Consider the following 15,267-nt stretch of genomic DNA (forward strand, 5'->3'; position numbering starts at 1 on the left):
ATTTCCTTCTCCAGCTCATTTTGCAGATGAGGAAACTGAGGCAAACAGGGTGAAGTGACTTTCCAAGGATCATACAGCTAGTAAGTGTCTGAAGCCAGATTTGAACTCATGACATGAATCTTCCGGATTCCAAGCCCAATGCTCTATGTGCCACCTAGCTGTCCATGTTATTCATACATGCCCCCTAAGTCCTTACTTAGCCTGTTCTGCCTTAGAATCTTAAATCTTCACTATTAGACATTATTATTTACTAATAGAATAACATAGTTCTTATCCAGATTGGCTACTGAGAGAGACAGCTACTCTTTTTTTTTTTCACTAAATTCAATCATGTTTATCTTCTTTGGCCCTTATTCTGCACTTTGCTAGGTACTCTTTGTATCTTGTGAAGTCCCTTTGGATCTGTTATTAAGGGAAAACTTTCTGTCCTTATAGCTGCCAGTATCCCACACTGTCTGCATTAAGCAACAGGAGTTGCTTAATAAATGGTTGTTTGATTCTAAAAACCAGTTAAATTAACAAAACATACCTTCTAACCAAATATTTTAAAATGCAGACCATCTTCAGAGTACTAAGCAGATGAACTGAAACACTGAGATTTCATCCAGGATTCTTTGCTTAACACACACTTCCCTATTATAAGTCACCTGGTATTTGCCCAAGATCTGTAACAAAATGTGCAATTTCAATCTTGTATGTCTAATCTTTTTTTTCTGAAAACTTCTGTGTTTCATTTCCCTCTTGGGAACTTCTCTATTTCTTCCTGTCTCATCTTGCAAGAATCATGCTGAAAGCATTTCATTAGCAGCCTCTGTTCTTAGAAAGAGACTATCCATGGTAACTTAGAATATTTCACATTTGTTTTCTCTTCCTCTTCTTCTTCCTCTTTTCTCCCCCTAGTTCATTAGGCAGAGTGATACAGTAACAATAACATGGGATTAGGAATCAGAAAACTTGGGTTTGGGTTATGATTCTACCACTGAAAAAGTCTGACAGCCTTGAGCTACTTGGCATTTAATTTCTCTCATCCTCTGTTCCCTCATCTGTAAGCTGGGGATGATACAATTCTGCCTTCCCCACAGGATGTTAGGAAAATCATGATACAAAAATAATCAACATATCCATTCAGTACTAACAAAAAACAGGAAGTGACTATCATAAGAGAAATTCCTTTCAAAACAACTATAAAATGCATTAAGTATCTGGGAATTAACTTATGAGACATTCAAACCAATATAGATATACTTATAGAATACTCTATAAAAAAGGGATAGAGGCCGGAGCTATGATTTAGTTGGACAGGGAACTTTCAGATGAGGACAGTCGCTTTATCAATGCAGTCCACCACTTTCGCTGCATCTTTTGGGCTTAAAAAGTTGTGTAGAACACTGAGAGCATAAGTGATTCAATCAGAGTCACAAAGCCAATATGTCTGAGGCAGGACTTGAACCCAGATCTATTTGTGTATTGAACACAAATAGAAGTGGAATCATTAAACCATGCATAAAGATCTCTTTGGGTCATATTTTGACTTAGAAAACCACACATTAATATTATTTGGGTTGTATTATATTTTTATTTATTTTATAAAACATTTCCCAATAACATTTTAGTCTAGTTCAACTGTGGGAGAGTTGTGTGTCACATTGGCACCTTAGGAGCTACAACATTCTTTCTCTCATCATAGAATTAAGAAAGATAAATATTTGGAGGGGGATTCATTCATTGCTTAGGTATAATATTGCCAGTATAATAAAAATGATGCTATTACCTAAATTTGTATGCAGATTTGGTGCTATACCAAACTACCAAGGGTATAATTTGTAGAACTAGAAGAAAAACAATAACTACATTCATGTGGAGGAGAAAAAAAGGTCTAGAATCTCCATAATGAAAAAAGGAGCAAAGGGAACATAGTATTACTAAACTTCAACCTATATAAAGCAATAATTGTCAAAATTATGTGGTACTGTTAAAAATATAAATCAATTAATTTTACATTAACTCACTCCACTAGTTAAATTAGTGAAACAGATTGAATAAATAAGCCACAGAAGTAGTCTCGTACAATTGCCCAGTGTTTGAGAAATCCCAGAACAAAAGTTACTGAGGGAAGGATTCCTGAGTTAATTAAGATTTCCTGGGAAATCTAGAAAGTAGTTTGGCAGAAATTAGATTTAGACTAATATCTGATACCATATTTCAGTATAATTTCTAAATCCATATGTGGCCTAAATATAAAAGATCACATCATGAAAAATTTTATTAGAGACTAGAAAGAAGTCATTGTCCCATTTGACTAGGGAGAAATATCATAAGAAAACAAAAGATAGAGTGAATCCCCAAAGACAAGGCAGAGAGGTTTGCTTACATAAAATCAGTGCATTTAAAAAGGGGGTGGAGATTGTGGGAGGGAAATATTTGTACCAGATATATCTGATAAAACTGCCATTTTTGAGTAGATGCGTGATCCAAAGGTATGAACCCACTGTTTTGAAAAGAATTGCATACTGCCAAAAGCCATAGGAAAAAATACTCCAAATGATTGATTGGGAAAAGGAAGGGAATGAACATTTATATGTTGCCTACTGTAGTCCAGGCAGTGTGCTAAGGCATTTTGTTTTGTTTACAAAAATTATTTAAAAATATTAACTTATTACAAATATTATATAATTTGATAGTTAACTACAAATTAAAGAAATGTTGCTGTTGTTGCTCATGTTTCATTTTCAAAGAGGACCAATGACATCGTGGGGTGATGTCTTGACTTGTGCATTAATTGGATTTAAGTGAGGCAGAGCTGCAAAAAGCCAGTGGCTTCACTCTGTCTTCCAGAGTCATCAAAGTCCAGTAACAAGGCTGTCAGGACAACTGGTGAGGGCCTAGGATGCAGTGGATGACCTTGGCATCTTTGATGCCTGAACAGTCTGTAAGCACTCCAAAGCACCTGTTCCAGTCACCTTCATGGCCTTTGGAACAAATTGTTCTCATCTGCCTATTATGCTGGGAGAAGTCTTCATATGCTTGGAGCAGACATCCCCCTAGCTCACTGATGGGTTTGAGGCCTGTCAGTTACCCTCAAACCGTTTGGCTGGCCTGCCAAAATGCCCCGGTGTGGCCATTGCTTAGGCTACAGCTTTGTAGGGCCACAGGTTAGAGTTGGGTGAAGGTGGATTCACCAGAGGTGGACAACCAGCCCTGAAAAGGCTGCAAACCCTCACACCAGAGGTGCTAGTCCTTCCTCGATACCCCACGCCCCTAAATTAAAGAAATATAAATGAAAACAAGGAGGCTTCAACCTCATACCCGTTATAAGGGAAAAGATGATTTAAAAAAAACAAATGGAGATAGCCAACCTTGGAGGTACTGTGGGAACACAGGCATATTTATACTGTTGGTGGAGCTGGAAATTGGGCCAATTCTTGTTGAAAACAATTTGAAACTTTGTAAGAGATTTAAGTCTGACGGACACAATGGAATCATCCCATCTACCCAACCTATTGACTCTCCCTAACCTCTTGAGCTTTGCAGATCTCACTGCCAGCTTCATATCTAGCCCCTGGGGACAGAGATTCTCCTAGTTATCCTTGACTTGGGTGAAGCAGGGAGATTCTTTTTTTCTCTTTTTTGTTCAACTGATACAATGTTGAATTTTTCCAGAGCAACTTTTATTAAAAATTAAGGAGAAAAGGAAGAAAAATTGCTTCCTAAAAGCCTGAAAAATGAGTGTACAGAATAAAAATTTATGTTCCTAAATTTAACATCTAGCCAGGGTTGCTGGCTGGGCTGGGTGGGCTTGGCTGGTATGGCTTATTGAGCAGCCTCCAATTTCTTCCTAAAAGAAGTCGTATTTGTCATATTTCTTCCTAAAAGTTCTTTCATGGACTCCTTTAGCAATTTAATTAAGCCTATGGATTCCTTTAAATACAATAGTTAATTAAAATCACATGTAAACTTTTTTTCCATGCAAATCCATGGACCTCTGGAAATCTATCTGTGGATCCCAGATTAAGGAACCTTGTTCTAAACAAAGCTTCTTGCCTAAAAGTAAATTGAGGTTCACCAGTTGCCACAGCCATAGGGTCATAGATCAGAACACACGAGGTCTGAGAGACTGTGACGTGCTGTAGTCAATAGCAAGGGAATCAAAATCAAGTTGTCTAACTGCAAGCCCAGTGCTCTTTTCCTACGCCCAAAGCAACAGAGTTTTTTACTTGATATATTTATTTTAATTAACTAATTAATTGATTTTTACTTTTCAACATTCACTTCTATAAGATTTTTAGTTCTAAATTTTCTCCCCTCCCCAAGACAGCGTACAATCAATCTGATATGGGCTCTGCATACACATTCATATTAAACATAGCTTCACATTAGTCATGTTGTAAAGAATTAGAACCAATGGGAGGAACCACAAGAAAGAAGAAACAAACAAACAAAAAAAGAGAGAGCAAATAGTATGTTTCTATCTGCATTCAGACTCCATAGTTCTTTTTCTGGATGTGGATAGCATTTTCCATCATGAGTCCAAGGCAACATATTGACTCAGAAAACCACAGATTAATATTATCTATGGTGTATTTTTATTTATTTTGTTAAACATTTCCCAATTGCGCTTTCATCCAGTTTGGACCCATTTGGGAGTTTTGCAGGCAGGTGACTCCTGGTCTAATGAAATTTTATACTATAGTCAGATTTTGACCTTTTCTCTCAAGAGTGGGAAGAGGATAGAATCAGGACCCTTCCCTAACAGTCCCCGAGAGAGAGAGAGAGAGAGAGAGAGAGAGCAGTATCCAGCATCACGCTCCATATGTCAGCATCTTCAGCCTCACATTTAAACTTGAGTCACTAAGGGATAGAAAACAAGAAAATAACCACCTCTTTTTAATATCCACTTGAATTGACTCATCAGTTCTGAGAAGCAAGAAGTACCCAGAACGTTGTCAAAATTCCTCCAATAGAAACAGGAATATGGGGCTCCTGGGCTCTGGGATCTTTTGATACAATATATCCTGCTTTGTATTATAGTTACTTATTTACTTGGCATTCCTTGTACCAGCTTGTAAACTCCTTGACTGAGAATTTATCTTTTCATTCCATGTGACCGAACACTAGGCCTTGCAGAAATGCGTTCAGTAAATGTCAAATGGTCATTTCCATTTAGATGCAGAAATATGGAAAAGGCCAGACTTAGGCTATCAGCATATAGCTCATGAAATTATTTGTTACGTGCACGGTTAGAAGACAGATTTAATTGTGGAAGACAAGGACATAGGAATGCTTCCTGTAGACCAGGAATAATATGGGACTTGTGTAATGAAAAGTTGACTACATGGGCAAGCTGAGCGCCCACTCAGAGTTGAGGTAGCTGTTAGACTCCAGAATGAGAGGAAAAAGCAACATCTACCCAAGTGAAGGCAGAGCCCTGTCTTAAGAGAAGACAGTAGGAAGAGGTATGGGAGAAGGAAGAAAATGGGAGGAGAAGTGGGGTGAGTAGTGGGAGGGAAATGGTAGAAACACAGATAATTGGTGTTTATATAATACTCTAAGGAGTATTAGCTCATTTGGTCCTTGTAAACACCCTGTAAGATACAGACACAATCTTCATTTTATAGATAAGGACCCTGAGACGGTTTGACTACCTGTAATCATAACATAATTTAATCCAAGTCCTCCCCGAATCTCAGACCTTTGATCTTTGCCCTCTGCTGTACCATGTTGTCTCTTATTTAGATAGTAGGATAGGGAGAAAAAAAAATGTTGTGATAAGAAAGCCAAGGAAAGGAGACAGATTATTTTGAAAGAGTTTTATCTAAAGTTCACATAAAGGAAAGGGACAGAGTGGAGGAACTCTCAGAAGGACATTTACTCATTTGAGGAGAGGGAAGGAGCAGAAAAAAAAAAAAGAGAATAACAAACCTAGTTCATATCAAAGGAAGATAAATTCCTAAAGAATAATAGCTAACATTTATAGAGTACTTTCAGGTTTGCAAAGTACGTGACATGCATTATCTCATTTGATCTAGATTTGATTATTTACATGGGTTATCTCTTGGCAACCCTGTGAAGTTGATGCTATTCTTAACCAAATTTTACTGAATGGGAAACTGAGGTTAAGTGACTTATTCAGGGTCACACAGCTAAATATCTGAGGGAGTATTTGCACTCAGACACTTTGAGGTCTTTTTGACTCCCAGATCAGCACTCTATTCACTATGCCACTTAGCTGGGACTCCTTAGGTAGCATGAATGTTGAACTTATGAAAGTAATCAAACCAGAGAAGTCAGTAAAAAAAAAAAAGGCTTTGTAAAGAAACCCTGAAATGTTCGATGTAATCACATAAATATTGGAATTGGGCCATGAGCAGCAGAAAAAATGCAGAAAAACTAGAACTGCAGCTGATGGAGCTCTGAAGAAGAAAAGCTGAATCTGATTTTAAGGACAAGAAAGAAAACAAATATAGTGAAGAAAATGGGTTTGCCAAGTGCCTGAGGATGGAGCTCTTCACACAGGCAAATAGGAAAAAGAGGATCTATCATAGGACTCTGGTTTAACACTTAACATGGAGACTTAAAATATACATAAAGAGGGTAAGGGTCTAATATGAAGTCCAATCTGAAGATGGGCTTGTGTAAGCTGCCTATGAATATTCATTGGCTATTATAGCTATCATTACATATATATGACATTATGTCTTATCTATGAGATCTAGGTTGAAAGGCATATGATTAGGTTGGGAACTATCCTGTAAAAAGATCCTATTTGTGAATATATAAATATATTGTACTATAAAATGATCGGATTTGGGAATATATACATATATGCTATATGTATATATACATATATGCTATATGTATATATACATATATGCTATATGTATATATATACACATGTTTACTACATACATACATATACACATATGCTATTAGAGGATCAGATTTGTGAATATATACACACGTGCTATAGGTGTATATAGATGTGTGTAATATAGTATATATGTGTGTGTATCCACAAATCTGATCTTTTTACAGTACTATACATATATGTATGTATGTATATGTGTATATATGTATATGGTATAATATATCTGTATTTTATATATATGTATATAATTAATTAGTATAAAAGGAGAACATTATTTAATGACATACAGAACATTTTGTTTTTGTAAGAAAGATGGTATTAGGAGAGGATTTCAGTGAGGATATGAGAATACAAGATTGAAGTTTATTTCCTTAGATAGCACTCTGAAATATACTTTCCAAATGGCAAAATAAGCCAATAGAACTGACAGGATCTTTGTGGAAGAAAGAAGAAAGGGTATGACATATACTGTGCAGTGGGAATGGCTGAAACTGATTTTTCAAAGCTGGAAGATGGAGGATTCATGAATTCAATTTAGAAGAGAAAAATATCACTTCTTGGGGCTTCAGTTCCCTCCTCTGTTAAGCATAAGACGTAGAGTGGAAGGGACCTTAAAGGCCCCTTTCTTATATAGATGAGGAAACTGAGGTTTAGATGTTCAGTGACCTGAGTAGGGTCATACATAGCTGGTGTGTGCTGCAGGATTTAAACTCCCTTTTTCCCTGACCTGTTTGGAGGTATAACCACACTCTGGTTTTCTATAAAATTAAAATTGCAAATGTCAAGGGGGGGAGAAGCATTGTTTCTCCTTTCAAGAGTTCAGAAAGTAAAGGGACATGTTTTAAAGGTCAATAACAAGGATGGAAAAAAAATAAAACCATGGGTAAAGAAATTGGAGCAGAAATACCAGTAATCAAAGGGTCAACATGATAAGTTTGTAGACTTGAGAATAAAAACATTGAGACAAGATAAGTAAGAATAAAGGCCCTCCCTTTAGCTGTCTTAAGATGTGCAAGATGAAAAGAGGTCTTTGATTTGAGCTGGCAGGGACCTAAGAGGTCATCTGCTCTAACCCTTATCATTTTTTATGTTAAATGACTTGTCTAAGGTCACAGAGTTCAGAAATAGTACAGCCAAGATTTGAATCCAGTGGGAAAGAAGTGTACTGAGTCAAAGAACTTAGAGCTGGGAAGGAATTGAGTTTATGAGCTAAACAGAACAGCCAGGGCATGGCAAGTAGCCAAATGCAAACCTTGGTATTGCAAGAAAGTGTCAGAAGGAGGAAAAACGGAGTGAAGCAGCATTGTGTCCTGAGCATCAGACCTAGTACAAAAACTGATCTGATGATGAAAACATAACTGAAAGGCTTGGTGCTGAACAACTACAACCTGGGGACAGAAGAGCTGCCATGCTAGGTCAGACCAGCTGACTAATGAGTCCAATAGTCTGCTTTTGGTGGGAAAGCTTGGTAGCCCAATCTGATGTTGACCTAAAAAAATTGGAGTTATGTCCCAGATGTCACTAAGACCCTGAAAGATAAACCACATTTATCCAGCTCTGTATAAAAACCTTTTTCTCACAGCAGTCCTGTGAGGAAGGTAAGGCAAATACTACCTGCACTATACAGATGAGAGATCTGAGGCTCAGAAAGTTACAATGACTTGTCCTTAATCACAAAACTGGGATTCAAACCCAACTCTCCCGATTCCCATGTCCAGCTCTCTTTCTAATTACTCCAAGCTATAAGGGGTTAAGCCATCCAATGGGTGTGTGTAGTCTCAAAACATTTCTAAACTAGGTACAATTAGCCATAAAACCATAGCTAAGAGGGCTAAGTCCTACGTGTATATGAGATTAGAAATTCCCTGAGTGCAGAGGCTGCGCCTTCTACTCTTAGACCTCCCTTTTACCTCCTTCCCAGGCCTTAATACAGTTCAGTGCTCCATGGAGGTGGGAGAGCTTCCAACGAAGAAAGTGATGAGGTACAAATAGTATAATAGACTTGGAAAGGAGTTCAGAAGCCCCTCATTTTACAGGAAGGTTGAGGGACTTGTCCCAGCTCACAGAGATAATAAGCATCAGAGATAGAATCTGAACCTGTGTTCAAAGTTCTGACACCAGAGCTAATATGTTTTCCCCTGGCTCACACTGCCTCCAATAGGACGTCAGGTTCAGCCAGGCCCTATGTAATTGTATTCCTTTTTCTTTGCTTTGTTTCCCAGGCATTGTGTTTGCACATTATGGTCCAATCTGGAGACAACAAAGAAAGTTCTCCCATTCAACCCTTCGCCATTTTGGTCTGGGGAAGCTCAGCCTAGAACCCAAGATCATCGAGGAGTTTAAGTATGTGAAGGAGGAAATGCAGAAACATGGAGGAAACCCCTTCAATCCTTTCCCCATTATTAGCAACGCCATCTCCAACATCATCTGTTCCATGTGCTTTGGCCAGCGCTTTGAATATAACAACGGTGACTTTAAGAAGATGCTTAACCTCATGTCGAGAGGGCTGGAGATCAGCATAAACAACCAGATTCTTCTAATCAACATATGCTCTTGGCTGTATTACCTCCCCTTTGGGGTCTTCAAAGAATTAAGACAGATTGAAAAAGATTTAACTATTTTCCTGAAAGGAATCATCAGAGAACATCAGGAGACCTTGGATGTGGAAAATCCCCAGGACTTCATAGATATGTACCTTCTCCATATGGAAGAGGAGATGAAGAATAACAGCAACAGCAGCTTCAATGAGGACTACTTATTTTATATCATTGGAGATCTCTTCATTGCGGGCACTGATACTACAACCAACTCATTACTATGGTGTCTTTTGTACATGTCGTTGAACCCTGAGGTGCAAGGTAATTAATGGCTGCTTGTGTTATCTGGGTTCTTCACTTGGGATCAATCAAAGAACAAAAATGGAAAAAAAACAGCAGGGAAATATAAAGGCATTTACTACATGCCACCCACCTCACTAGTGAGCCCAAGTGTAAGACTTTACATTCATAAATTTCTAATAAAATTCATTACATTAGATTTGGCTCAATGTAACAGCCTAACAAGATCATTTTGAATCCTGACTCTTACTCAATGTGTTCTTTCTCCTATTCAGCTTTGTATCCTCTGTAAATTAGATCAGCAGGCCATTTATACTTTTATCCAAATTTTTGTGCAAAGTATCCCCTCCCTCTATGTAGATCTCAGCTTTTCTACAGCTTAAGAGATGATCGTGGAGGGTTTCTGTAGCTAACAACTTTAATCCCGTAGCCAATGTGGTGTTTAGCCTTCCTAAATTTAGGCTGTTCCATCAGTCCATCACTGGGATAGTATTCAGTCTTTTCAGCGTGGTAGCATCTGCCAGGACTTATACTGCTGGCATTGCATTTGACAGCCCAGAACCATCTTCATGACACCATGAGGCATTAGAGTAGGGATGTCATTGGAGAGCTCTGTACATAGAAGGCACTTAATAAATGTTTGTTGAATTTGGATAAGGACTCTGCAGCTACGTGGCAAGGATAGAAAATTGGCCCTAAAGTTAGGAAGACCTGAGTTCAGATCTGGCCTCAAATACTTACTAGCTGTGTGATCTCAAGCCAGTCACTTAGCCTCTATCTGCCTCAGTTTCCTCAACTGCAAAATTGGGATAAAAATAGCACTTACCTCCCAGGGTTGTTGTGAGGATCAAACAAGATAATATTTACAAAGACTTTAGCATAGTACCGGGCACATAGTAGGCATTTAGTAGATACTCGTTTCCTTCTTTCCTTCCTGCTTAGCTTCATATAACACCAATGAGACTGTTCTCCATCTTGAGTCGCCTCCGTCTCTACTCATCTTTCTTTTCCTTTTTCATACAGAAAAAGTCCACAAAGAAATTGAAAAGGTCATTGGTCCTGACAGAGCTCCATCCCTCACCGACAAGGCCGACATGCCCTACACAGAAGCCACCATCATGGAGGTGCAAAGGATGTCTGTGGTAGTTCCTTTTGGCATTCCTCACATGACTTCAGAAAAAACCAGTAAGTCCACGAATGATGGGTTGGTTTGTTGATGGGTATGTTTTTAACATTATTTTGAGGACGATTTCTTCTTCCACCGTGGATGGTTCAAATCATGGGGGTGATTGTAAAAGGTACCAATAATATGTCACATAACATTTAGGTATGTTTAATATGCCCATTTTGACCTATATCACTCATTATTAAATAGTTCTCCAGACATCCCAGAATTCATGAGTCTAAAACTGTTTGGAGGATTTCCATGAAAACTACTGCCTTCTGAAAACTTCCTTTCAGAGCCCAGCTATAGTAACAGGGGCCTGTTTGAGCAGGCACAGCTATGTCAGGAATCAGGGTGCCCTACCTCCTCTCTCTCCTGTTCACTGCCAAACTATGGCACAGGTGAGGCAAAAGGAGATAACAATAATGAATGGTACGAGTGGAGATGGTAACAACAGAAATAATAATAGTTAGTATTTACATAGCTCTTTAAGGCCTGCAAATCTTAGAAAGTGGGAGGTGGAAGGTAGGGATTTTAAAGGTGGAATTAGAGATTTTAGTGGTATGCGGGAAACGGGCTGGATTTGGAGTTAGAAGGCCTGGTCACTTAACATCTCAGGGACTTGATATCTTCATCTGTAAAATGAGGGGGAGTAGTACATCTGGGAAGATAGCACAGCAGCTCAGAAACTTCCAGGCTCTCCAAATTTCCTCCACAAACAGACAGAACACTGCCAGACAACAAAGTGAAGCAGCAAAAATAAAGGGGTAAAACTTGAAAGGACCTAAAAAAGGACACCTGGGGCTAAGCTGCTGAGCTTTGACCTGAGTAGACAAGTTCAGGCCAACTCCACTGAATCAATAAACAGCAGGCCCTTCCTTCAGGAAGCAGATAAAATCTCAAGAAATTTCACCTAAAGAAATTTTACCTCAAAACTTTCATCTAATTCTGAGTGGGGGAAGATTGAAGGACCTCCCCTGTTTCCAGACACCAGGCATAGCTCTGCTGACCAGATATGACCCCAGGTTGAAGCTGTGAGTGAAGAGGAGTGAGCACACACCAGTTGAGTGCATTACAGCAGGAAGCCGGAATATTTTTGGAACAGCATTGCTGGGGGCCCTAACTGTGGCTTAGGGAAGGAGAGGAATCTCTGAAGTTGAGCCCCTGGCCAGAATTCAGAAAATAACAATACTGAGGACCTGAGACCTCGGGCAACATTACTTACAACTCCAGATTAAAACTTGATTATGATAATAAGCTGCTAAAAAATAAAATAAAATAAAATAAAATAAAATAAAATAAAATAAAAATAAAATAAAATAAAAAAAAATAAGTAAGCAGAGAGAAAAGAACCTAACCATAGACAGCTACTATGGTGTAAAAGAAGATCTGGGCTCATATTCAGAGGAAGATAATGAGGTAAAAAAAAAAGTCACTCCTACCCAAAGAATAACATCAAATGGTCACAAGCCCAAAAACAGTTCTGGGGAAGAACTTAAAAAGGAATTCACAAATCAAATAAGAGAGACTGAGGAAAAATTAAGAAAAAACATAAAAGCAATTCAAGAAAGTTAAGCAATTGGAAAAAGAGGTCTAAAATCTTAAGGAAGAAAATAACTCCTTGAAAACTAGAATTGGGCAAGAGGAATTGAATGACATTATAAGACACCAAGAAATAATAAAACTAGAAAAACTAGAAGAGAATGTGAAATATCCCATTAGAAAAACAATAGATCCAGAGAACAGATTGAGGGGAGACAATTGTTGGACTACCTGAAAGTTACGATCAAAAAAAAAAAATCTGGATACAATATTACAAGAAATGACTGGGGAAAATTGCCCTGAAGTTCTAGAACAAGAAAGTAAAGCAGAAATAGAGAAAAATCTACTGTTCACCACCTGAAAGAGATCCCAAGAAGAAAACTTACATGAATGTCATAGCCAAGTTTCAAAACTCCCAGGTTAAGGGGAAAATACTGCAAGCAACAAGAAAAAAAAAAACATTTAAATATGGCAGAGATACAGGCAGGAAAGAGCTGGGGCTGTGACCAAACACAGCTTACCCAGCAAAGTTGAGTGTAATCCTGAATGAAAAACAAGTGGATATTTGACAAACTGAAAGACTTTCAGGTGTTTGTAACACACATACATATATACGTATACACACAGACGAATGTTTCTGTCTAATGGAAGTCATCTCTAGAGTAGGGGAATGAAGGAAAAAGAAAAGAAATTTATGTTATAAATTTATTATTTAAAAGGAATAGCAAATTGTACATAATAGATTTGCAGTTTCATGTGTAGTCATCTTTTTTATTATTCTATGTTATGGAAATGCTTGTTTTATTCCATAAATTAAAAATAAACTAAATAAAAATAAATAAAATAAATGAGGGGGTCTGGATTAATTGACTTCTAAGGTCCCTACCAGCTCTAATAATAATATTTATAATAATGTGTAATATAATTATTATAATAATAAAAAGTCTTTTCTGCCTCTAATAATAATAAAAACTAATATTTATATCTCACTTTGTGATTTACAAAGTAGTTTATAAATATTATCTTATTTTTTCCTCACTTCAACCCTATGAGGCAGATACTATTATTATCCTCATTTACAAAGGAGGAAATCAAAGCAGACAGAGGTTCAGTGATTTGCCTACTAACACAGTGAGTGTCTGAGGCCATATTTGAAATCAGGATTTCCTGATTCCAAGTCCAACCCTTTATGTACTGTAGCATCTAGCTCGTTCTAGATTTATGGCCCTATCTATGACCCTTGAGTTTTGCATTTCTGGAAAAATTTCACAACAGGGGACCTAGTCCAGCCACCCTAGTTCAGGCTTCAAATTTAGAACACATTTTCATAGTTAGAATATGGAACCCCCCTTTATATATTATTTTAATTTCTAGTAAACACAGCTTTAGCCTATTATTGAATCTTAAGTACCTAAGGGGCCTTAATAGTCATCTTATCCAAGTTTTCACAGAATATATAAATTCCCCTTACATCATTCCTAATAAATATTCAAATTCATATCAAATGCCACTTTCTGCAGTAGGCTTTTCTCAGCTCCCTGAATGGCTAGAATCTTCTCCTTTACAGTTATCTTGTCCCCACTATTGGAATGAAAGCTTCCTGAGGGCAGGACCCTTTTTTTTTTTTGCCTTTCTATGTATACCCAGCACTTAGCACAGTTCCCAGTATATAGTCAGCACTTAAAAGGTGACCATTGACTGACTAATGAATTGCTCCAGTGACAGGGAACCTCAATACCTAACACAATGAGAGGAGGGCTAAATCTGGAGTCAAGGGGACTAGGTTCAAATATTACCCCTTCCACTTACCCACCATGTGACCTTGGGTAAGTCATTTACCCTCTATGGTGTTGGTCCTTATCCGTAAAATGAAGAGGTTGGACTAAAACAACTCTGTGGTCCTTTCTAGTTCTAAATCTGTCATTGTATGATTTTGAGGCTTTCCCACTCCAATACTGAGCTGCTCTAGTTTAGAAAATTGTTTGAGTGACAGCTAGCTAAGTGGCACAGTGGATAGGTCAGTGGACCTGGGATCAAGAAGACTGAAGTTCAAATGTAGCCTCAGATACTTACTAGCTGTGTGACCCTGGACAAATCAATTAACCTCTCTCAGCCTCAGTTTCCTACTCTGTAAAATAGAGATAATAATAACATTTGCCTCCTACCCTCCTAGGGTCATTGTGAGGATAAAATGAGATATTTGTAAAGCATCTTGCAAACCTTAAAATGCTGTCTAAACATAGTTGTTGTTTTAAATATATGAATGTTACTGGATGAGTAAATCATTCCCAGAGTCTATGTTAGGGGCTGTAGTAACTCTGAGGCACTATTTATCGATTTCTCGAAAGTTATTTATTTTAAGCATCCTCTTTATTTATTTTAAGCATTCTTTTGCTTGTTTGTTTTTTTTTTTTTTTGTTTTAGGCAATTGTGGTTAAGTGACTTGCCCAGGCTCACACAGCTAGTACAAGTCAAGTGTTTAGTTTGAGGCCGAATTTGAAGTCAGGTCCTCCTGACTTCTGGGCCGGTCCTCTATCCACTGCGCCACCTAGCTGCCCCTTTAAGAATTCTTTTAAAAAAACTTGAATTCCTCCCTCCCTCCAACTGCTTCACCACCTACTGAAAAGGCAAGAATATGATATCAAATGTGAGATGATGCAAAACATATTTCCATATTTACCCTTTCACAAAAAGAGTAAGAAAAAATTTTTAAAAGGGAGAAAATTTTACTTCAGTTTGCACTCAGAGTTCTTCAGTTATGTCTCTGGAGGTGGATAGCATTTTTCATCATGAGTACTTTGGAATTGTCATGGATCACTGTATCAAAGTAGGTAAGTCTTTCACAGTTCATCATAGTT

The 15,267-nt window shown here is 37.8% G+C and overlaps 1 protein-coding gene across 3 annotated transcripts in view; it reads left to right on the forward strand.

Moving 5' to 3' along the window:
* CYP2U1 (cytochrome P450 family 2 subfamily U member 1) overlaps positions 1-15,267 on the forward strand; it is a 58,038-nt gene that overhangs the window by 16,101 nt on the left and 26,670 nt on the right. For all 3 annotated transcript variants that reach the window (XR_013484075.1, XM_078148562.1, XM_021001353.2), the window contains exons 2-3: positions 9,088-9,723; positions 10,726-10,887. Coding sequence is in view for 2 of the 3 variants with exons in the window: in XM_078148562.1 (XP_078004688.1) it covers positions 9,088-9,723; positions 10,726-10,887 (798 nt within the window). In the remaining variant the exon portion in view is untranslated. The remainder of the gene's footprint in view (positions 1-9,087; positions 9,724-10,725; positions 10,888-15,267) is intronic.

The sequence above is a fragment of the Phascolarctos cinereus genome, unplaced genomic scaffold (genome assembly GCF_003287225.1).
Source record: "Phascolarctos cinereus isolate Bilbo 61053 unplaced genomic scaffold, phaCin_HiC Scaffold_9;HRSCAF=440, whole genome shotgun sequence".
Taxonomy (NCBI): domain Eukaryota; kingdom Metazoa; phylum Chordata; class Mammalia; order Diprotodontia; family Phascolarctidae; genus Phascolarctos; species Phascolarctos cinereus.